Source organism: Strongylocentrotus purpuratus, unplaced genomic scaffold (assembly GCF_000002235.5).
Source record: "Strongylocentrotus purpuratus isolate Spur 01 unplaced genomic scaffold, Spur_5.0 spur5_scaffold_18, whole genome shotgun sequence".
Classification (NCBI taxonomy): domain Eukaryota; kingdom Metazoa; phylum Echinodermata; class Echinoidea; order Camarodonta; family Strongylocentrotidae; genus Strongylocentrotus; species Strongylocentrotus purpuratus.
In genome coordinates, this window is record NW_022145603.1 from 32806914 (window position 1) to 32831831 (window position 24918).

Sequence of the window (24918 nt, forward strand, 5' to 3'; positions counted from 1 at the left end):
TTTGTTTTGTATTCATAGTTTAAGTTTTTGGATGTATTTGTATATGTTAGGCATCAAATGAAACAGAGAAGGTAATGAAGAAGCGCTACTACGTTCCTTCCAGACTGACACCCCATTGCTCCCCAGAAGAGATTGCGCAGATCAAATCATCTACAGACTTTTATGTGGACTTCAGGGGCTTCTTACCAGGTGAGGAAACATTCACCATTATGTTTATAGCCAGAAAGGTATTATATAGATATATCGACTTGGAGGGACAGAGTTCGAATGAAGAGGTGTTCGATCGAGCTCAAGAAAAGCGGGTGCTGCTTCAAACTATCAGAGTGAGGCAGGAGAAATGACTTGGACACACATTGTGACATGGTGATGGCTTGATGATCAGAGTCATAGAAGGTCGTATTCTCGGAAAGAAGAAGAGAGGAAGACATCGCAAAGACTTTCTAGATGATTTAATCACATAATGTGGAGCAAAATGATATGAAATGCTCAAGACCGAGGTATAAGAGAGATATTTGAAGTAGAATTCTGATTGGGTCACTGAAACTGTCATAAACTGACCTATCACTATGGATGATCGACTGCTATGAGAGGATGGCTGTTTTTATAAGCTCAAGTGGACGTTGCATCCTCCCATGACCCCGAGGTGCGCCAGGGTGGGCGGCGCGTCTGAGAGCCAACAGCCAGTCCTCGAATATTAAAGCAGTCGATTCGTCTTTTATATACCGAATTTACACAACAAATCTACCAATAATTCTTACCTTATTCTTTTCTTGAGTAAAGATTGGTTAAAACATCACAGAAAATCTGAGATACTGTCTGTTATTCTTCGCTAGAAAGATGACTGAATGTTACAATCATTTGGGAATCGCAGACGAAAAGCACTGTATGGAATCCGCGTTCACACAAACAAAGTTTAAACACCTAAACCAATGGGGATCGCAGCAAAATTGTACTATTTTTCCGGTACCCGGAATGTTGCGGAAATCTCACTCATGAACTATTAACCGGTACTGGTATTATTCGTTTATTAACGGGAATGGCTAAAATCAGTACTCCTATTTCGACCAATCAGATGGCTAGATTTTTAAAGACAGGTAGGCTATATAAACACATAAAATGTGTCGTAGAGTTAATGCCCTTGTTTGCTTCAAAGTGATTGGATTATATTGCAATTAGATTGGAACAAGGTTTGTATAAAGTCAAAGCTGTCTAAGTGGCCACCTTTCTATTAATGCCACCTGTCAAGAATGGCCATGCATTTTGTCTCCCTCATGAGATATTTGTGTATCTAGAAAAATCACCTGTTTACAGTGGCCACTTGCTCTATTTTTAAGAGGTCAACTACCCACTAGGGCAATCACCATCTAGGACAACTACTTCCCGGACAACTACTTCCCAGACTTCTACTAGGGTGACCACACTGCCTGTGCACACAGTCTGCCCCATGCACATACACACACACAACAGCAGTCAGGTGGTAGAAATAGCAATTTTCGTAAATTTATTTAAAAAAAACTGAACAATATTTAAATAAATTTATTTCACATATTTTTCAAGCATACCTTTAACTACAATTCTGTGTAGGTTCATTGTTATAGGCATGTGGAAAATATGTTAAATTATTAATTAGAATATTGTCTTTTCAGCCATGTGTGACATGGTTCGCTGATCACCCATTGACTGTTATTCTGCGTGGTGAAAATGCACTTCAATGTATAAAACTCCCCTACAAAAATGAAATATCCTCATGTGTTTCACTGATTAAATCAATTTGTTATTTACACTCAAGGTAGCCACAACTGTATTGGGATCACCAAATTTGTTTTCTTTTCTGAAAGTTAGTCTCTGTGGAATTATATGGCCTGTTGAATTGAATGGTTTCTCGGAAAATCGTCATAAATCCTCAAATCTGACATTAAAAAAAAAAAAAACTATACTGCGATGTAGCTGAAGGTCTGCAAATTCTTATCATTTGTTCGGTTTTTCTGAATAAATTGTGAAACATATGAAGAAATAGCTGTAACGGTGATCAAAGTAATTTCCATCGCCATATTTCATTGGCACTGCAAAAATATTTGGAATTTAATGTTAATATTTGGTGTAAATATGATCTATAAATATGTGATTTAAAAAAATGCCAACAAAATGAACAATTTGACTTTCCTATATATATATAATTAGCTGAAATGATCTAATTTGCATATTTGATGAATATTCATTTTTTATTTTTTATTTAAAAAAAAAATATTTCCATACCTGTCTGATATACATAGGTTTCATTAATGTATCATGTTCGGTTTTGATTTGATTATATATGCACATATTAATTAGACGGACTTAGTTTTTTTCACAACTTTTTCATATCTGCAGATTCGCAAAAATGGCAAACATTACTTATTTTGTTTGCTTCTGTTTTTAAAACGGAAATAGATATATGAATTTTCTTTTTTGTATTTTTTACCACAAAGATGATATTTTAGTGTCTGATAATTTAATTTATTATTTGTGTCCAAAAAAATGTTGAATTAAGTTGTCAACTTTGTCGAATTTTGCCATTTTTGGCAATTTGACCATTTCTGGCAGGTTTTTCGGTAATTTTGTGATATAAAAAAAATGGTATAAAATCACAACGCATTGACCGATTTCAATTCTGTTTTTTTATTTTTTGAAGCTTTCATAAAGCTTGATCATTTGCAATCATCAAATAACATGTGTTTGTTGTACTTATTTTTGGTGTGCTATACCTACTACTACCCCCTAGGATAGTTTTCAAGGAGTAGTTGTCATAGAGGATGGTTGTCGTAGGGGAAGTTGGTTGGGGTAGTTGTCCGGGGGTAGTTGTTCTAGGGGGTAGTTGTCCGGGAGGTGGTTTTCCGGGGGTAGTTGTCATATATAGTTGCCCTAGGAGGTAGTTGTCTGGGGTAGTTGTCTGGGGGAAGTTCTCCTGGGAGTAGTCGTCCTAGAGGGTGGTTGCCCTAGGGGGTAGTTGTCCTAGGGGGTAGTTGTCCTAAAAGGGTACTTGACTGGGATGGATGTCCAGGGGGTAGGTGTCCTAGAACTCTATCTCACATATGAATTTGAAACTTGTTAGGATTGGCTTCAAACTTGAGTAGAAAGCTGGTAATCTACAGACTATTTACAATTTGTTTGTATCAGATAAGTCTACACTATTCTTTTTATTGCTTTAATGATAAATATCAATATTGAATAATTTCAGAGTTCATATATCCACCACGCAAGGTGCTCCAATATTACCCAAGCCTTTCTGGGCTACTGATTGTAGGTGGCTCCCAGCAATTCAAGGAATTTCTTCCTACCGGTAACCATTTAACACCTGGGTTGAGAGTGGCAAATGTAGATTAATGTCTTGCCAAAGGACGTGTCAGGGCGGCCAGGTGTACTAGGCATAGTTATGAATTTGTTGATAGTCCGAGTTTAATCCATCTTGTTAGAAACTTATGTTTTGTTTCACAGAAATATATAATTGTCTTGAAGTATCATTGCAGCTAACACATTTTTTTAGCTGACTTTCAAAACATCACTAGCTATAATGTGTTGGTCATCTCACTTTTTTGTCATTTCCACAGATGGGCTGTTTCATCGGTTGATGGCGAGAGCAGTTAGATGGATGGGTGAAAGAGATGGAGAACCCGTCAATCTTTACTATCGTCACATCAGTCTAATGGTTGATGAAGAGCATCATGCCTTAATAGAGATGTTACCCCCTCATGAAGCAACTATCAAGGTCTGAGTCAAGTGTCAGTGATACGTTTTGTTATGGTGGAGATACTGAATTGTATGTCAAGTTTTGGAGACCGCGCATCGGATCCCTTCATAGGCAATGAATAGCCTCCAACGAGCAATGTTATAGTAATTCTCCTGAAGACGTACTGTCAGAGCGTACTGTCAATACCTAAAGAACCATAAGCTCTTCAGGGCTGGTATTCCTTTGACAGAATTACATTGTGCAACCTTCACAATTTTGACTACTATTTATCATGAAGGTAAAACGAACACAGAATATAAAAAATATATTTAATGTATAAATAACCCTGTCAAAATTTAGGGAACCTGTACACAATTACACACCATCATATAATTAATTTATAAATCTGTTTCCCTCGAACATTTGTGGCTATACATGTTAGGTCACTGTATTCCAAGGAGAGGTTGCTGATTCTGATGATGATGGGGATATTCACCACCCACCAGCCTCAAGTGCTGTCAAAGAGGTAGGTAGCTCAACAGGATGGTTTCAATTAGTACGAATAGGAATGAACAGAGATGGAGGCGCATATCATTTATCTGACATTTACGATGCGACGTTCATTTTGTTTTGGCGATTAGAAAACTGGTAGCTGGTTGCAGTCTGCCTGAACATATGAAAAGGGTCTCTGAACCATATGATTAATTAATTATAATTGAAACTGTCACTGGTAAACAATTTTTGAATGTGTCGTATATATAATAGAAAGAAGTAAATACAGTTTACTTTGCATAAGTAGGATCAGGACTGCAAACAAATAGTTTGAATAATGATAATGCCTGGATTACATTTGGCCTGCGATTAGTCTACGAAGCCCGTAATTTGCCCGTATCCCCTTTCCGTGCGGCCTCCGCGCGGAGGCAGGAGGCGGCGGCTGTGAAATATTTGTACGATTTCACGAAAACTTAAACAAATTTGAAAATCATAAGCCCGTAGCCCGTAGACATGTGGTAGGTGGAACTGCACGTGCTCCGTATGATATCCGTGCGGAGGCTGCGGAGACTACATGGCTACTGCACTGAAATTGCACGATTTCCATACAATTTCCAAGCAGCCTCTGTGCGGATTTGCCCCGCTTGCTCCCGAGGGTCAATGCAAGCGGGGAAGATGCTCGTAGATAATGTTAACACAAACATCGTAGCCCATAGCCTCCTACGATACCCTCCAAAAAAAAATCGCACGAAAAATCGTAGACCAATTAATCGTATGTCTCGGGGCAAATATAATCCAGGCATTAGTTTACATTTGCCCCAGGCGCCGTACGGTTTTGTGGTCTCCGATATTTCGTGCGATTTTGTGGGCATCGTAACTGGAGGCTACGGGATAAGATGTTTGTGTTCACATCATCTACGAGCTACGGGCTTACGATTTTGTTTTTCAAATTTGTATAACTTCCTGCAAACAAAAATCGAAGAGGCTGCGGAACCCGTGAATCCGTACGAAAACCTCACGGCCGCCTCCTGCCTCGGAAAAGGGGATACGGCCAGGATATGGGCTCCGTAGACTAATCGCAGGCAACATGTTAACTAGGCAATTACCAACGCAAATGCTTTCGTCATCCTACCAGGTTCCCATTTCACTCCTGGGTATTAAGTGACAATTGTAGATTAATGCCTTGCCAAAGGACATTAGTACCGTTTGGAGGATCGGACCCATGACCTTTGCATTTCAGGTCAAGTGCTGAAACCACTTGACTACGACACTTTTATCCTTATGACATTTTCATCGAACTGAGATCTGTCTATTATGAGATGTGAATTTGAATCCACATTAATTAAGCTTAAATTAGCCACACACAAAATTAAATAACATATCTCTCTTGGTGATGTTTGTGTGTTTACGGCAGGTAATGGACTTTGTAAGGAGAACCCTTGATGACCTTATTCTGCACTGGTCTAGGAGGATCGAGTATGATGTCTGCTTTCTGTGCCCGAAGTGCAGTAAGAAGAAACTGCTTCAAGACTGCTTCAAGAGAAAGTCACTCAAGTGTGGAGAACATAAGATCCGTACGGCTCCAATTAAGTCAAAGTTTGGTATGTCTATACAGATTGCTTAGTTTGAATCTTTAGTGTCTATTCTATAAGCTCACAAATGTCATACCATACTATATAAGTTAATATATAATATTATGTCTTGTGTCAATTCAGAAGGAGAATACTCTTATTCGATGTGGTGTCAGGAGGGGGAATAGGTACACGCTAATTGTACGTGACAAAATAATCAATATCTTTATATTTCCTAACATCTTTAGATTGGTGTAAAGAAACTCACGAACCCGAGAATGTGGATATATCTCTTGCCAGTGGAGAGCATTGCTGTGGCAGGGATTTCAACCCAATGCCTTGGGATCCACAGCCCTCTGATGTTTTCCACTAGATCTCAACTCTTTTCAATTTGAATTTATTTCTTCATGTACTTTGATGCAGGTATGAGTGATGAAGGGGTGGAGTCATGGAACAAGAGTCAAGTGGTGCCTAGAAGATCAAGTAAGTAGTCACTTCATCTTCTCATTCTCATCATTTTTGTCTAGAATGATGTTGTAAGGAGTAGGATTTAATTTTCTTATTTTGAATCTGGAGTGTACGTCCATTCAATCAGCTTATAAGTATCTTACCATTTTATTTAAGTTCGTATAGAATATCATGTTGTGTGGCAATCAAGATAGGGCTTTAATACTGTTATTCTGTTTGGTGTCAGGAGGAGTATTAAATACACACTGTCAATGAATGTATAATCCTCTGCAGACAGAATGGCGTTGTGTTGTTCTTTCAGAGACACCATACTTGTGTTCAATTGCTCCAAGTGTTTAGCAGCGAGTTGAGTTGCAGAATAAAAACGGAAGGCAATAAATTGAATCGTGTCGGCTGTCACTTTTTTGGGTGAACCAGAACACTGTTTCATAAAACTCGTTATCAATGAAAAATACAATGTTGTTGAGAATTGTGACAGATTTCAATTAGGTGGCTTTTATGGTTAGTGAAACCTATCTTTATAATACTGTTTTAACAATAACGACTGCGTAAGCATTTTCGGTCATTGACAAAGGAGCAGTTTCCCTCTCTTGGGTTTTGTTTGGATGGTGTGCTCTGTAAGAGTGTGTCTTAAATGAAAGCATCCCCAATGGGTAGCAGCAAAGTTGAAAAGCAGACGATTTTGGTGATATGAAATGTATGATTACTGATTCGCATACTTTCGCACACACCCATGACCTTTTTTATAAAACAGTTAGAAGACCATGATCTTTATAAGCCATGTGCTTTGTAACTCTGGAATATTATGAGGAAATAGGGGGAAACCGGATTTTAAATCACTACCCAAAAATCCAAAAACAACCTCTATCTGGTAATATCAACATGTTTTTCAAAATACATGTACAGTACACGGAACAACAATTTACGATTATAAGCCAGAACTGCACATCTATTTTCCATGATTTAGGCTAGTTATTATCTTCTGCGCATGTAGATTAACATGTGTAAAATCACTATCTTGATTCTGTCCCGGCTTTTTGGCGGTGACCATCATGAGATCAAAGTGACGAAACATGTACGGAATGTTATTGAGATGACATTGACGGAGACAATCACAATGAATTCGTTAAGAAAACGATGAATGTCCATCCGTAATAGGTCCATGGTCGATTTTGATTCCGTCTAATACTATTTTGTCTAATAACCATATGGTCTAATCAACATTTGATATAATCATCATTCGGCCATAAATTTTATTTTGTATATTTTATTTGCCGATTGGTCCGTTTACCAGTTTTATCCATTACCGTTAGGCCTATGTCTAAATAACCGATTAGTCTTGGATCTTTGATTTGTTTTTGTTTGGATTTCTTTTAAACTAATTCTTTTAAACCAAGTAGCAACTATAGGTTCTTATATAATTCCACAGTTTTCTCTTATTATATTCAGATTAACTTTCGTTGTTCTTTTTGATTCATATATTCTATCCGGGGATAGGGGAGGGGATAGTTCATGCCAAAAAGTAGCATGTTCTGACAATAAATTATGGGCCCTGTTTCATAAAACTTGTTATCAATAACAAATGCAAAATTTCTAAGACAATTTTGCTCTTAGCACATAAAATGCCATGATTTCAGTAGCTCATAACAGTTATTGATAACAAGTTTTGTAAAAACAGCCCTGATTTGTGTGTTACTATACATTCCCCCCTCGCAAACTCGTCATCAATTTGGACTTAAATATAAACTTTGTTGGAGATTTGGATTATTCAACGTGCATCTATAACAAAATTAAATCCTTTTTGGAAGTATTAGACTAATCCCAGTGGGGGGGGGGGGGAGGGAGAGAGAGAGAAAAAGGCAGTCAAGTCTTTTGCTCACACCAATATATGTTGTTATATAAAAGCTACACGCAATGAGAAAAGAGAGAGATCCAAAGAAAAACATTTAAGGGTTGTTTTTGTGGGTCAAAGCGCATGACGCTTCGAAAAAATTAATGATTATAGGACAAAATGGTTGATGGAAACAAATGTTGTTGGACGAAATGATGTTAGACCATATGGAGATTGGACTAAATGGTAATTTGCACCTATATGTATGTGTATATAGGGTCTGCAAGTGTTTCAAAGGCGTCCACCGCGATGGCATTAAGTAACCCCCCCCCCCCCCCCAAAAAAAAAAAAAAAAAAAAAAAAATATATATATATATATATATATATATATATATATATATATATTAACAAAAAAATAATTCGGTCACCTCATCGTCCAAACGTTGCAAGTGAGTGAAAAAAATGAGCGTGGTAAAAATGTAATTTCGATAGAAAAGATGTAAGATCTTTTTTGTTATCTTGCTGTCAAATATAAGGATTTTCGGGCAGATCGTTGCCCAAATTCAGGCACTTGGCGGCCTGAAATCATCCTGTTTCTACTGTTGCCAGAGAGCGAAGCGAGCAAGGAAGAAATACCCTTTACTATCTTCAAAACAAAATGTTATATCCTTGTGAAATTACATACCTCTCGCGGTTCATGAAATCGACGGTATTTTATTAATATATATGTTTGTTAATATATAACATCATTTCTGTCGTTGCATCCCTACATATGTCTTGCGGCACCGGCCGGTTGAAAGACGCTGTACGAGATGGTCAAAATTGAGTGGGCAGATTGACCAGGCCGGGAGGGGGTGTAATCCTTGCCCCTTTAAATTGGGTAAATGTTCCCTTTAAAAGTGTAACGGAAACAAATTCATAAATCTGTCTGTTCTCCCCTTATTTTTTTTCTATCTTTCACTCCTATCTCCATTTATTTGTCTTCTCTGCTTTACATTACATCAAGTACGCAAATGTAATCATCCCAAAGCATTTTTTGATAATTTAACCCCCTCCCCCCAAAAAAGTAATAATAAATAGATATTACCAGGGAGATGCTATTTACTTGTTATTACTGTACTGATAAATACCTTGTCAACTATTCAGGTCGGTAATGATTAGGTAGGCCCTATTGTGCCTTGACTTAACTTTACCAACTATTAAATAAAACATGTCCTCATTGAATAGAATGGATTTGAACGTTATGTCGACCAAACATACTCCGTCTGTTGTATGAAACTATTAACAAAAATACTTATCCAGAAGTTTGCAGCGTGTTTCAATATAATATGCAATGGTTGAATGTAAATTGGATGGCACCCCTCCAATAGAAATAGAGCATGTATAGTATAGAGCTCGACTCGTTTTCGTACATATTACGTTAGAATATGACATGCCTGTTAGACAAAATGTAAATATTCTGCGTTTGTGATTTCAACCTTGAAACCTTTGCTATTAACACAATATCCAACGCTATTTCCCCAGCTATACATCTACAGACAATTCAAAAACAGTAATCGGCATAATTTTGTGCTGAAATGAATAGATAAATTAGTTCCCAATTAACCGTAATTCCACCCAGCTACTGTTTCATCCACACTTTCCATAATTGTTGTTTTATTTTTTTAATTTTTTAAAATATATTTATTGTTATTATTATTATCATTTCATTATTTTTTTTTGTTCTATTTTTGTATTTTTGTATTTTTGTATCATCTTTTTTTTTTTTTGGGGGGGGGGGGGAATGTTCAATCACGTCACTAGACCAAACGAAGTGATTATTAGACCATGTGAATAGTAGACGGGCTAGGTCTAGACCATATGGGAATATACTTAATGGTTGGTAGACGAACTGGTTGTAGACGAGACGGCATTAAACCGTGATGTAGTGGTTGAATTATTACTAGTCTCAGGAAAAGATCTATATTCTAAGTCCATTATTGACTGATTGTATCTTACAGATGAGCTTGTTGAAGCCAGCGCAATGGTCCAAGTTGATGAAGAACAGACAGACACCCAGAACACTGAGGAAGAAGGAAAGGAGGATGAAGGTGAAGAAGAGAAAGAAAAGAAGGAGGAAACAGAGGATTACATTGCCAGAGAAAGCCTGCCCCGTGAAACAGGTTAATGTTTTGCTTTGAACAATATCAGCAGAAATTGATTTGGAGAGTAAGGAAAGAAATATAAATGTTTCTCTCTGGTGCTTTGTGTTGTTGCATGTCCACTTCATTCACAGGAATGGCAGAGACACGAAACAAAGAATAAAGTATTTGATAACTTAGTGTATTCATGATTCGACGACATGAGAGCGAGAGTAGTAACAAGCTCATTTATAAATATATAAAACTTTGGACGCTGGATGGCGTAATCTATGTTAAAATATACAACACTTTCTAACAGAGATGTGTTTTAGTGACAGTAGGCCTACCATGCGTGGTTCTAGCAAGAAGCAAGTTTTGTTTTGTTCGGCAAAAGGCAGAAAAAACGTCTGGGTAAATCACAATATTTTTCTTTTATATTAATATTTCATTATATTACAACAAATTTAATGACAGATAGGTAAAGAGTAATTGTGCTAAATCCTTTAGGTTGAAACATATACATCATTCATGTAAATTGCTAAATTCCAAAGATTGTATATCTAAATGCCTATATCTTTCTACAACGTAGAATCTTTAACTAAGCAATATTTAAGAAGAAATTGAAAGAAATTGCCTTTTAAAAGATAAAAACTTTAAAATGTTTAAGAATATTATTCTTTTACTCTTATACCTGTCATGAAATATTTACCGGTACTTCAGAGTGATATTGCTCTTTGGTGTTCCTTAACCTATATTTAATATTTTGCTGGAAAGTTGAAGTACAATTACGTATTCTATTGTTTGCAGAGAGTTTACACAATTTAATGGAAATATCTCTTCTGATTTTCAGTACCATCTGTAGTAAATGACAAACCAATCAAGATGGAATGTTGTAAGAGAGTTGGAGTTGAAGGTGGCAAACTTCAGCTAGATTCCTTTGGGATTGAACTTGATATCCCTCCCGGTGCAATTGACAGCACAGCGCCACAAGGCATTTCTCTTCGTGTCCTGACAGATACTCCAAATCTTAGCCACAGCAAAGCCGAGGTGTCAGTCTGCTTTGGTGTACAGTGTTTAGCCCCTGATGACTTGGTTCTGAAGTTACCAGTGACTTACACAATACCTCACTGTGCTGTGATTACACGATACTCCAGTGTGGAGGCAGTCTTATACACGGGAGAGGGAGAATACTCACCCGGTAAGTACATGTAGGCCTATGCCTATTATGTAGCAATGCTATTTCATAAATGTTATCAATGTGAAAACTTTTTTGTAAATATATGAAACACTCAGCAATAGGTAAATAAAAAGATGTAACTCCATTTTCCATTAAAAGTACTAGGTGTATTAAAAAAACGTTTGACACTTTTGATCGTAAGTGACTCAAAACATTATTGAGGTCTTCATGTATGTTGATTTTAACATATTGCTCAGAATATTTAATTTAGATTTCACCACGTGAAAAATCAAGTCGACGAAGTCGTGTGTGTATCCCATTTTCCAGAACAAAGCAATCGCCACTGTGCATGACAGAGGAAAATTCAGACCACATTTTTAAACCGAGAGTCTGAAGGTCAATAATGAGATTTGGTAGCATAAGAATAATTGGGCCAAACTTCAAGTGAAACTCTTAAGAAGACATACTCTTGAAGTGCACCCCCCAAAAAAACGCGTTGCTACAGGATGTATGAGGAAAACGCTCCCAATAATTTATATTGTGAAAAAATAGAAGAACAGAAAGAAAGAAAAAGAAAAGGGGGAAATGAAGCTTGACAATAAATTGCTATAATCCCATCAGCTGTTTTCCCGCCTCACATGCGCTTCCCTCACCAATAGATTGGTCTGAAGATGTTGGAGTAAACAACGTGTATAGGTTAAAAATGTGCTAATACGAATGAACCCACAACTACTCTATGCAGAGGCCTTGGCATTTGCTTGCTATTAGTGAATTACTTTAACAACCATGTTTATCCCTCGCTTCAATGAGTCCATAATTTTCCAGATTGTTACCACCAAATTGTTGATTATAGATGCAGTTGTTAAAGAACGTATTATGTTGTCGAGGTCTGGAACACCTAGCTGCATTATCACGAAATCTGTACTCAAACTGACGATGAACCACTTTTCATGGGTGACCATTAAGTTCAGGATCAATAGTTTCTTCTTCCGAGAAAAGAAGATGTGCTGTCAGCCGTTTAAAGAAAAGAACTTAGCCCTGCAGAAGACACCTGTCATCTTACATGCACACCTCTATGACGACATCATAGGAAATAGCGAGGTAAATTGTTGTTTCATCAGTTGATTTGGAAGTTGAGGAATCTGATACAATGTACTGAAGTGTCAATATTCGTGGCAAATATGGAAGCACTTCCAAAAATGTTGTAATTTCCCATTAAGTATCAACTATGCCTTTACTCGGGAAGTAAAATCTTCACCATAGAGTGTTTATCACCACCGCAACGTGTTCAACGGCCTTAGAGGTCGGCAGAAAAGCGTTCCTACCTTCAGAACATGCAATGTTGTAATGACATGGTGGCTCAGTGGTTAAAGCGCCCGCCTCATGAACGGGAGGTCGTGGGTTTGAACCCCGGTCGAGTCATACCAAAGATTTATAATAAACATAATAATAATAATTGTACAGTTAGTTTGAAAAGGGAAAATTAATTGTTTTATTTATTTGAACAGTGGATCAGCATGGATCCATGCAGCACTGGTGCACTAAGGTGTTGTCGGGAGAGAAGGGGAGGGGGGGGGGGGGACAGTTACTCTATATGAAATGTGAAAGAAGAAAGTCATCGAGTGAGGTATCATGATCATATTCCTTTAATGCCTTCCCCTCTTTCTTCTCTATTTTTCATTTATCCTCAATCGATGAAGAGGATGCGACCTTATTTGTTAGGCCACTGGGTTTGGACATTCGAACCTTAGATTTTTCTAATTATCAAGTATGAACATCTAAGCTCTAAAAAACAAAGAATAAGTTATTACTTCCCTTCCCTAGCTAGAAGGCAGAAGGTCCCATTGTTAAAAGTCGTTGGTATGACTCGGCCGGGGTTCGAACCCACGACCTCCCGTTCATGAGGCGGGCGCTCTAACCACTTAGCCAACATGCCGTTACAATAATGCGCACTCATGCGAATTCAAAAGTCTGTTATTATTTCTTTATCTTAAGGTTGTTGTGGTGGGGGGCGGGGGGCGGACAACCTCCTTGCTCCTGTCAAATTAGGTAGTGCTTCCAGGGATACACATCTCCATTAGTAGTTCTTCTTCTCCTTTGATGTTTCTATAAAACCCCTGTATAGAAAATTATATATTCCATCATCAATAACAAAGAGAATGACAGTTCATGAAATTTAAATCAAATGGGAAGAAGGCTCGCAAAGTGCGTCACAGAGTTGCCAATTTGTGTTTGATTGATCACATCTTCACAAAATCATAACTTTCTTATTTTGAATCGGAATTTACTCAAACTTTCAGTGACCTGTTCTTTTGTTCTGCTTCTAAAACAAAAAATTAATATTTGAGTGGACTACCCCTTCATGTTTTTAATTGCAAATTTTTTATCAAAAATTACCAAATAAAGTAATTTTGTTAAGAGTGCTTCCATATCTAATATGTTATTGTTCACTATTTATTATTTTAATAACAACTGTTGCAAGTTTAGCACTTTTAGACAAAAGTTTTTGTGAAAACTTGTTCTAAAGCTTTGAAAAAGATCCCATTTACCAATATAATGCATCATTAAATTGATGTTTTTGAGTTTTATTACTGTTCATTAAGATATGTCAATATTCTCTTACCTTGTATATTTATACAGTCCTGTATAAGTCTGTTTTCTTTTCTTTGGTAACAGTTGGTAAAAAGCGAAGAAGGTGAACAAGAATTCATACCTGCCCATAAAAAACTACAGGTTCTTATTCAGACAGCAGAAGGTGATCTCAAAATGACCTGTTACGTAAAGCAGACAGTAATTGGAGGACCTACTGTAAGTAGATAGATAATCAAATTTATTTCAAATTATGTTTTTAAAGATTCTGGTAGCTCTGATTTTGAATAGGAACATTAAACCAATGCATGGTCGGATGATATTGTGTATTGTTCCACCTGTGTATCAAATCGTACCGGTATGACTTGTAACTTTGCGTATTTACATTGTTCATACTGCAATAGCATTTTCTGAGCTGATTTCAGATTGCTCGAGGGTGCATACTTTGCCTAGGACTCATAATCAGAGCACTGAAAGGTCCTTAACAGTATTTTGAAATTATGCTTAATTGAAATGAGAGCCATGTTACTGCTTTACGACGGGTTTTGTGAGAGTTTTCTCAGTTTGGGTTATCAATCTTTCCACATACTTAAAATGTATGGATCTGTATACGTAATTACAATCTGATTCTAAATTTGGAATGGTAGGAATTACGTAATCTTCCAAATGCTAGAGTTGCTCTTAAATGTTGTTGGAGCTAAATTCAGGACAATAATGTCTTATACAAACTTTATGAGCAGATGATTACTATAGGAACAATTTAAGGTCAGTTTGTTAACGTACTCATTTGATGAGCTCCGTGCAATTAATCTATTTGTTAAGGTTGTCTCCTTTGATAAACTAATGAGTGGAACCATGATCTGTGAGCCCTTTGAATTGGACTTCCCCAACCAGTCTGATAGTGTTGCAGTGTCACTAAAAGTAGGACAACATGAGAAACTAGAAGTCAATTTCTTATTTCGATTGGAAGACAAAAGAGAGAAAGCTGTTCCACAAGATCAAGGTATTTGGTTTAAAGTGAAGGTTGAGTTCTGGTGAAGATGAAAAATTAATTGGTGATTTTTTTATTTTTTGTAATATTGGTTGGAAGAAAGTCATAATAAAAAATATGACAAGAAGAAGCTGACTTGTTTGGACCAAACATTCATTCCATGTGTTTTTGTAGTCCCTTTTACCCATTTCTGTGAGCAGCGCATGCGCTTTTCATCAAGCTAGATCCGTTAAATATATCCAGTAGATGATTCGAAACTTGACAGTGTCAACTAATTCCTATGTTCTCCACAATCCATCTTTACTTCCAGATAGATCATTTCACAATCTTATTGCATGACCAGAACTCATCTTTATCTGAAATGTATTCATTACTGTGGCAAATTTATTGCCATATCAGACACATATTTGCCTATATTATCTATAGAAACTATCTCTAGAAACAATATGATCTCCATGTCCCGTTATGAGTTTGGCATAAATAAAATACGCTACACAAATTGCAATTCAGATGTTAATATTATTATATATTCATTATTTGTATATCTCTGTATTTCTCTGTACAGTCATTCCCAATGCGTAATAATTATGTAATTTAGGGATGTGCATTACAGCTGATTGACGCACAAGCAAAGTGAAATTCTATCCTAAATGCCTTCCTACACAATGTCTCTTATGGTGGCTGAAGTAAGGAGAGATCAGACTCTTGTTGGTGTAATTTCCTACGTCTGATAGGCTCGTATCGATCCTAATTTAATGAATGGTCCATAACTTTTAAAGGGTTATGGTCTGTCAACTGTAGCTGTGTTTTTAGATTAAATTTCCATTTAAGTGCAGCAAAATACACATTTCTTACATTTGACTGAGATTCAACATTTACAATAAAGTTACTGTCCCAGTGTTTACAATGTGTGTGAGTCCCAAAGAAAAAAAACTATGAAAACAGTGTCTCTCAAAATAGATAATCATTAAAGAAATGTCCATGCTTTAAATCACTACAAAAAGTCAATGTAACTGGAAATAATTTTCCATTGACAGTATAAATGCATCTAAAACATGTTTTTTATTTTCTTAGCTGATTTGTCATTTTGATTTAGCTGATTGTAACATACCAGAGAAATGGAATTTCATTAAAGGAAAATTATTTCAGACCTCTTTTAGAACACTGTCCAGTCATACAATATTACAGTTCCATGAAGATTCATTGATCTCTGGTAATATAATTTCAAATTATTCTTTATTCTGAGAATTTAGAGAATGTAATACCAGCACAAACAAACTCTTAATGCCATGAATAGTGAAATGCTAAATAATTCAATCTGGGAGAAGTTTCGAATAAAATGATTGGCCCTGATACCAAATATAAGAAATTATATTGGTGATGCATGCTTGTAGGATTGTGTTCTCCCTTTAAAAAAGGAAATTGTTGTTGAATATGAAGTTTACTTTATTCAGCACTCAGAATTATAGGGAAATGACTGAAACATGTAGTTCAATGTTCCTTTTTTCTGGGTCTCGAAATTGCAGAACAACTGCAAGGTACATCAAGTTCACAGGCACTGCAGTCATCACATCGAGGTGCAGCTGAAACTCTAGAGTAAGTTATGATCATTTCTTTTACCTTCAATACTGTCAACATAGTTAGTAGATTCAGGCTGAGATCAGGATATGTGCATGTATAAACCTGAATGTCTTTGGAGGAGGGAGGGGCAAGGGGCAGTTTTCCCCCAACAAATTTGCCTTTTGTTTTTTCAATAATCAACTTTATTGAATATAGAAATTATTACAAGATTAATGTAAATCAAATTGCTGCAAGAACTTTATGATAAGAGTGGACATTATTTCCTTAGATATTTTTTGCTTGGTTGCAAAGTAAGTTACCAATTAAAAACAATCATTCAGTAAAGATAAGGGGAAACTGGGCACACATATGTTATAGTTATAATCGAATATATATATATATTCATATATATATATATATATATATATATATAATGTTGTTAGTATGCTGTGAAATTAAAACAAGTAGAGACTCACTCACAAATTAAAAAAAATAATAATATCACTGTTACTAATGATGTATGTGATATATCGAAATCAAAACCATAAGATTTCGAATTAAGAGACGTGGAAAAGGAATGTTCGTTGTACTCTACCCGTTGGGGAGACTTAACATCGATCTTGTTTGCTTTAAAATACATGTAGCCATTGGATAGGATTTTTTGCTGCAACCCCCCCCCCCCCCCCCCTCCTTCCTGTTGTCAGGACATGCAATTAGAAGTATATGATTTATTTTAGGAATATTTCAGGTAGACAGGAAGACTTCGACGAAAAGCTGAAGGCTGTTGCTCAAAGCGTTGTCAAGCCTGAAGGAATAGACGATCTCGGGAAGGCTCTCGGCTTTAAACCAGAAGATATCCAACGTTACATGAAGAATTCAGAAGTATCGTATATGGGTACACTGTCAATGCTTCGAGACTGGAGCAAAAAGCAAACCAAGGCCACAGAGTGTGAAGCCCTGAAGGGTGTTCTAAAAAAGGCTAATCAAATTCGTCTCGCTGATGAGCTATTTGGTATTTCATGAGATGCGAGTAATATGCTTCTCCAATGAGGACTACATTGATCTAAGGAGAGATACATATATTTATATTTGTGTATTTAATGTATAAATATGGGAGTACAATGCATGGTTAAATAGCTTATTCAAAGTTCCCCATTTTCGTATGGCCTTGAGTAGGGACATCAGAATACATCGTATGCAACAGAATAATGTTGCCCGAGTCGTAAGATGAGGGCGACATGATTTTCAAGGGCGATATTGTCCATATTCATATTCCCTAAGTAGAGTCAGCAAATATCACTATTATCTTTTATATATCAGCCTCAGGTAAATAATCATGCTTTTCTTTAACAACTACACACAAGTTTATTTGCTTGCTAGTCCCAATTCAGGTTGTTCACCATTCATATCATGCATGTCATCTGAACTGACCAATTATGACGTTAGTTGTCCCTGGGCATATCCATTGTTTAAGGCTCACTTACATTTACTTTAATTTTTTATTGAAAGCATCTTGCAATGACAGACAACTTTTTTAATGATGTGAGATTATTGTACAATGATATTTATTTCAAATTCACCTTTCTAAATTTGTATGTATGCATTATTCCAACTTTCTTAATTATTAAAGGTAAAGACCAGTTATGGCCATGCGATTGCATTGTGAAAGAAACGTTGTGGAATCGATCAAAAAAGGTTGATCATCTAGCATCTAGCATCTGCAAGGTTCTGGAGTCATCAAAATGATAAGAAATTTGGCCCATTCTTCGTAAAGTTACAAGCACTATACACAGAAAGATGTATATGGGACTACCCTATATCTCTCACAGACCATGAGAGAAACAAATTTACCAAATATATGAATTAGTAGGCGGTTTCCCGGCAAATTTTTTTATCATCATGTATTAGTCAAAACATATTCTTTCACATGATTGGTAATGAGAGCTTCCATTTCATTTTTTGAAATTGGGGCGTTTCCAATACTGGTCTTTACCTTTAATAGAATGATATTTTGGGTTGATGTCGCATATATTACCTCTACAATGTCTAACCGCTTGACAGACATATCATTACTCCTGACATCGGATTCAGGCTTGCCTGCACACGATGTGTGCACATTCTACACTCAATAGGGAGCATTCCAGTCAGGCGCCATTTTGCAGACACTCATAGTGCTATACAAACTCACTCATCCTACTCACTAGAGAGAAGAGAAGCAATGTAAAGAAAATGCATTGTTTGGTAATAAGTGTATGTCAGTGGTATATCAAACCCAAGACCCTGGCATCTCCAGCTAAGTGTTCAAACCATCCGACGAAGATACCTCTACGGAAAATGGATGAACATTTAAAATACGTTTTACCATGCCATATGAAAATACACTGTCGCTCATATAGTTGAAATATTTTGTTTTACCCCAATTAACGGAAATGTTTCAAAAATGATTTATCCTAATAGATCTAGATAATAGAATACATTCTCAGATTGTATTGAATAATAATTTGCCATTGTTTGTTTTGCGTGACTGATAAGGGCATGTGTATGCTAATATGCTTATAAACTAGGGGATCTACGCCCTTAAGTCAAACATGACAGTAATGAGGATTAATGCCCCACAAAAGGGCACTAATATAGCATATCGACACGGTGTTTAACACGGTTTTTATCATGGGGCCTCACAGTTACGACGTCATTGCTTTGTCACTGAACCATGACCATGCCCAACCCCCCCCCCAAAAAGGTAAAAATCACGTATTTTTTTTTCTCAAGGGGGGGGGGGGGGGTCATTTCGAAAATGAAGATGTCATTGAGAAAAGGAAAATAAGGATGATTACCTGACAAAATACTATTTAGTTTCAAATTGACTGTTAATGTTAAAGTTTGTATTGGAATTACAACCAATTAGACAAAAGTTGATATATCTTTGTGCTAACAGCTAAACATTTTCAATAGTGGTACATTTCATAGATATTTGGTCATATAAAGGAATACTATATAGTCGGGGCTGTTAGGGATATTTTGGTGCAGATCCTTCTAAAAACACCAAATTTGGCCCAGAGGTAGCTTATATCATACTATTACGATTTCTGCCGGGCGCAAGGAAGGACGCCCTCTGTGACCGCCATATTGGGCAAATCCAAAATGGCCGCCATCTGAGTTAAAGGTCAAGCGTTGATCCAAAAGGAAAAGGGCTAATATGATAAAAAAAATGCATATATTTATGGGGTTTGGGGGGTCAGAGAATCTGATTATGATGTTATTGCATCGATTTGAGGTCTCATTGGAGCTTTCATACTGGTCATATTGGTCAAATCCAAAATGGCCGCCATCTGAGTTACAGGTCAAGTGTAGTTATGGAAGGAAATGGGCTAGTATGTTAAAAGTTTATCTATTTATGGGGTTTTCAGGGTCAGAGAATCTCATTATGATGTTCTTTCATCGATTTCAGGTCTCCTTTGGGCTGACATACTGGTCATATTGGTCAAATCCAAAATGGCCGCCATCTCATAGTTACAAGTCAAGTGTAGTTACGACAGGAAGGGGGCTAGTATGATAAAATTGTGTATATTTATGGGGTTTTCGGGGTCAGATAATCTGATTATGATGTTCTTTCATCCATTTGAGATCTCCTAGGGGCTGTCATACTGGTCATATTGGTCAAATTCAAAATGGCCGCCATCTGATAGTTTAAGGTCAATAGTAGTTCCAAAACGAAAAGGGCTAGAATGATAACATTTTATATATTTATGGGGTTTTCAGGGTCAGAGAAACTGATTTTCATGTTTTGTCATTGATTTGAGGCCTCCTTGGGGCTGCCATACTGGTCATTTTGGTCAAATCCAAAATGGCCGCCGTCTGTATAGTTATAGGTCAACAGTAGTTACGACAGGAAGGGGGCTAGTATGATAACATTTTGTATATTTATGGGGTTTTCGGGGTCAGAGAATCTGATTATGATGTTCTTTTATCCATTTTGTGTCACCAATCCTGTCCTACATGACAGGCTACAATGAAGTCCATTTCCTGGTTGAAGAAGATGAGGGAAGATGCGCCAAATTCACACTTAAGTGGGTTAATGAATAGTAGTAGTAGTAGTATTTATTTTCGTATAAAAAACATAGTAAAAATGCATAAAATACGATGGATAGCCCACATTCAGCTAACCCGACATGGGAAAGCTGGTCTTCCGTGGGGTCCGGAACAATTACATAAACAAAACAAAACATAAATACATTATATGAACAACAGTAAATACATTTTGAAGAAAGAAAACAAAAAGAAGTAATAAAAATAAAGGGATAAAAAAAAAAAAAAAAAAAAAATTCATACAAAACAAGTAATCATAACAGAATAAGGAGGGGGACCATGTGCTACTGTAACAGTTCTGCAATCTTAGATTTGAATGTATTAACACTAGGGGAAGATTTGATATGAGGAGGAAGTGTGTTGTAGGCCTTTGCGTTTCTATACTTGAATGATCTTTTGAGGTAATTTGTTCTCGGTTTGGGTAATTTTATTTGAGCTCCAATTCGGGAAGGGTAGGAATGGGTTCTCAACTCAAATTCATTTCTTAAATACTCGGGGGTTAGATTATTCATTATTTTATACATAAGAACAAGGGAATGATGATTTCTTCTTTTGTCCAAGAGTTGCCAATTAAGAGCGTTATGCATTTCCAAAACAGAGACATGAGATTCAAGTTTTATTTTAAGTATAATCCGGCCTGCCCTATTTTGCAATTTTTGAAGGCGATCTGTATATTTCCTGAAAGCTGCACTGTAAATAACATCACCATAATCAAAATACGGAAGGATCAGTGAGCTATATATTAATTTCAGTACCGATTCACTTAGGAATCGCCTTAGTCTTCCTAGAAAGCCTACCATTTGACCAATTTTCTTCAACATATTGTCTATATGTAAATTCCAGTTTAACTTTTCATCAACTAAGACGCCAAGGTACTTGACATGATGAACTTGATCTATGAAGATGTCATTCAATGAAACTCGGAGGACATTCTTTTTAGATATCATGTGGTTGCTTCCAATGAGCATACAAACTGTTTTTTGACAGTTGACACTTAATTTGTTTTGGCACATCCAGTAATACATATTTTCTAGGTCTGAGTTCAAAGCTAATTCAATTCTATCTATAGAAGGATGTGAGAAGTCTAAAACAGTATCATCAGCATACAACTGAACTTGACAGGTTTTTATACATTTTACTAAATCATTTATATATACGATGAAGAGCAGTGGCCCTAGAAGGGAACCTTGGGGCACACCACACTCAATAACTGATTCGAAAGAAAGCTCTGCATTAATAAGTGTCCTACTGACTCTGTCTGACATGTAGCTTTTAAACCATGTACATGGAGTGCCAGAAATTCCTATGTTATTGAGTTTCTTAATAAAAATATCACAATTCACGGTATCGAAGGCCTTTCTTAAGTCCACAAATACAACCCCCGTATACTCTTTCTTATCAGTTGCGTGAAGCCAGTCATCAGTTACTTTTAGGAGAGTGGTAATAGTTGAGTGACGTGGCCTTAAACCAGATTGGGCGGCTGACAAGATATTGTTCTCATGTAGAAACTCCAAAACTTGTCTTTGGACAACCCGTTCCAGTATTTTAGATACGCAGGGCAAAATCGAGATGGGCCGATAATTTGAAGGAGAGCTCTTATCGCCACTTTTGTGAATTGGGATAATCTTGGACCTTTTCCATTGTTGAGGAAATTTACCGCTCAACAAAGAGCGGTTGATCAGGTTAGCAATACTCTGTGAAATCTCGGTAGCACATGCTTTTAAAACAAAAACTGATATTTTATCTACACCTACAGATTTAGTATTTTTCAATTTGTTTATAACTCCCAACACATCATTTTCGGTTACAAGGGTAAACTCAAAACTCTTGATTAATGGTATATTGTTTTCTATAGGGAGAGGCGTATCAGGAATTTCTTTTGCTAAATTACTTCCTACTTCAGCAAAGAAGGTATTAAAAAAGATTAGCAGTATCAACATTACTTTCTGAATTAAGCGCAACTATTGGCGTGTCACGTTTCTTATTTGGAATGATAGATTTTAATGTCTTCCAAGTCTGTTTTGGATTAGCACTAGAAAGTGAAAATTTATCAGAGTAGTATTTTCTCTTTGCTTGTCTTACATCAGTAGTAACTTTATTACGTAGTACTCTATATTCACACATGAGTTTTTCATCTTTAAGTTTACACGCTCTCCGTTTCAGTTTGTCACGCTTTTTCATGAGTTTATAAATGCCTGCATTCATCCACGGAGAGCCCCTAGTACTTATTCTTTTTGAACGATATGGCATGTGTTTGTCAACAACTTGTAACAACCGATTTTGCCATAATTCAACAGCTTCATCAATTGAATTGCACTGATTTATATACTCCCATTTCTGGTTGCGAATATCATTTCTAAACTCATTACCATTAAGTTTGCTGCAACTTCTAAAGTTAATAAATCTGGGGTGTGATGAAACATTGGCATTCCAAATTAAAAAACTAATAGAATGGTCACTCATTCCATTATGAAGTACTCCATAACTCTTTACGTTTGAGTTATTAGTTAAGAGATGATCAATCAATGTAGCAGAAGCATTTGTAATTCTGGTTGCTTCATTTGTGTTAACTTGAACTAGAGAATACATATCATTGATATCCATATATTTCTTACTCATACTCGATAAAGGTTTGGCCAGTAGGTCACAGTTTACATCTCCTACTAAAATTGTGTCACAGTTCGTTATGTCAATAAAGCTAAGAAACAGCTCATATAAATTAAAGATTCCAACGTCTGAAGAGGGCGGTCTATACCAAGTTGATATGACAAGGGGGTTTGCAAGCTTAAGATACACCTTTATTACAATTGCTTCTAAATCATCTAAAGTTTCATGCGTTAGTTTCTCAAAATGTAGAGATTTGTGAAGATATATGGCGACCCCGCCTCCCTGTCTATTTCTGTCTTTCCGAAACAAGTTAAAATTGTCAATCATGACTTCATCATCATAAATAGATGCATCTATTTTGGTTTCATTTACAGCAAAAACCTGAATGTTATTTGATTTTACAAATGTCCTTACTTCTTCAATATGTTTGAGAAGACTATTAACATTTAATTGAGCAATCTTAAGACCATTACCTTGCAATTCATGGTAGTATAAACCCCTAGAGGTGTCCATTCTTGTGCTATTTGCTTTAACATGGACATTATTTAACTCTGGATTAATGGAAAGACCCAGTTCATTATGGAAAGGTAATTCCTTAAGAATACAAATGTTATATTGCCAGCCAAAGAAATCCTCTGACGGATCATCATAGATTTGGGAGGAAATACCAGCACAAATGATGTGAAGCCATTGGTTACATTTAGTACACTTCAATCCCTTTTGATTATTTTTAACAGGTTTCATACAACAGGCACATGGGTGATTGTAGACGTTAAAGACCATACGTAAACAGTTCAAATTACAGTTTTAAAAAAAAGATACAATATTATTTAATATAAAAAAAAAAAAAAAAAAAAAAAAAATACAGTCAGTTCGAGTTCTTCAATCTACTTTTAAAAGATCGGTTAGGAATAAGGAAATCAATCGATCGTAGACCATGTCTCATTGTATCTGCAAAGAATTAATTCACTTATAGCAGTGCATGGTGAGTGGCGTGAAAAAGAGAGTTTGTCCGGTATTTTCAATCGGTGGTTGTCATTCGAAGCACTGACCCGTTCGTCGAGAGCTATCTGTACGTAGAGCGATTCACGATCCGAGAAAACCTATTGCCGCGGAGATGTAAAGCTCGTTGGTCGGATTAGTTCCATAGTTACTTGACGAGTGGGTCACTGTATTCTTCCCTAGGTTTAGTGATGCGTGAACCACAGACTAGCTATACACCCAGGATAAGAAGATTACGTCTATACACACACATTGCGATAGCTCCAATTAAGTTGGCATCATTACACAGGCATGAACTTCGGGCCACTTAAAAAGCTCTCCTCCAACAAAAGAGGAGGGGCTAACTGAATAATGGAGAGGATCCATCCACACCAGCTTAGCGTTAAGACGAGCGCTTAGTTCATTCTTGTAGGATGATGGCTAATTCAAGCTTTGCTCAATTTGTGTAGGTCACCTTCCGTAGTCATGGTGATTCGCTTTTTCGTTTGTTTTGATATGGCAAGGATGCGGCCATCTTGGGTCCATAATGCCTCAACCTGTTCCCTGTACTTCGTTTTCACCTTCCAGAAAAGCTCCGTTCGTCTTCTTGTCAGACTTTCATGGATATAGATTGCCTCATCCTGACAATGACGCAATTTTCTCCTATTTCTGTAGATTTTCTCTCGTACATGGTAATTTGTGAACTTTACAATCACACCTCTATTTCTCTTCTCTTTAC

At 36.6% G+C, this 24918-nt stretch overlaps 1 protein-coding gene across 1 annotated transcript; it reads left to right on the forward strand.

Moving 5' to 3' along the window:
• The first annotated feature begins 54 nt into the window (after window positions 1–54).
• Window positions 55–18153, forward strand: LOC105439167. The gene is made up of 12 exons (XM_030989720.1): window positions 55–189; window positions 3588–3745; window positions 4149–4232; window positions 5613–5799; window positions 6193–6252; window positions 10069–10230; window positions 11039–11386; window positions 12219–12466; window positions 14042–14173; window positions 14777–14957; window positions 16472–16541; window positions 17243–18153. The coding sequence occupies exons 1-12, from the start codon at window positions 75–77 to the stop codon at window positions 17526–17528; spliced, it is 2031 nt and encodes a 676-aa protein (XP_030845580.1). The 5' UTR covers window positions 55–74; the 3' UTR covers window positions 17529–18153.
• Window positions 18154–24918: the final 6765 nt, after the last annotated feature.

Excerpts from the sequence above, each read along its gene's own strand:
- LOC105439167 (XM_030989720.1), top strand. The coding sequence starts at position 75 with ATGAAGAAGCGCTACTACGTTCCTTCCAGACTGACACCCCATTGCTCC. Across the intron at positions 14,174-14,776 it reads CAGTAATTGGAGGACCTACT|GTTGTCTCCTTTGATAAACT; the intron begins GTAAGTAGATAG and ends CTATTTGTTAAG. Across the intron at positions 14,958-16,471 it reads AGCTGTTCCACAAGATCAAG|AACAACTGCAAGGTACATCA; the intron begins GTATTTGGTTTA and ends TCGAAATTGCAG.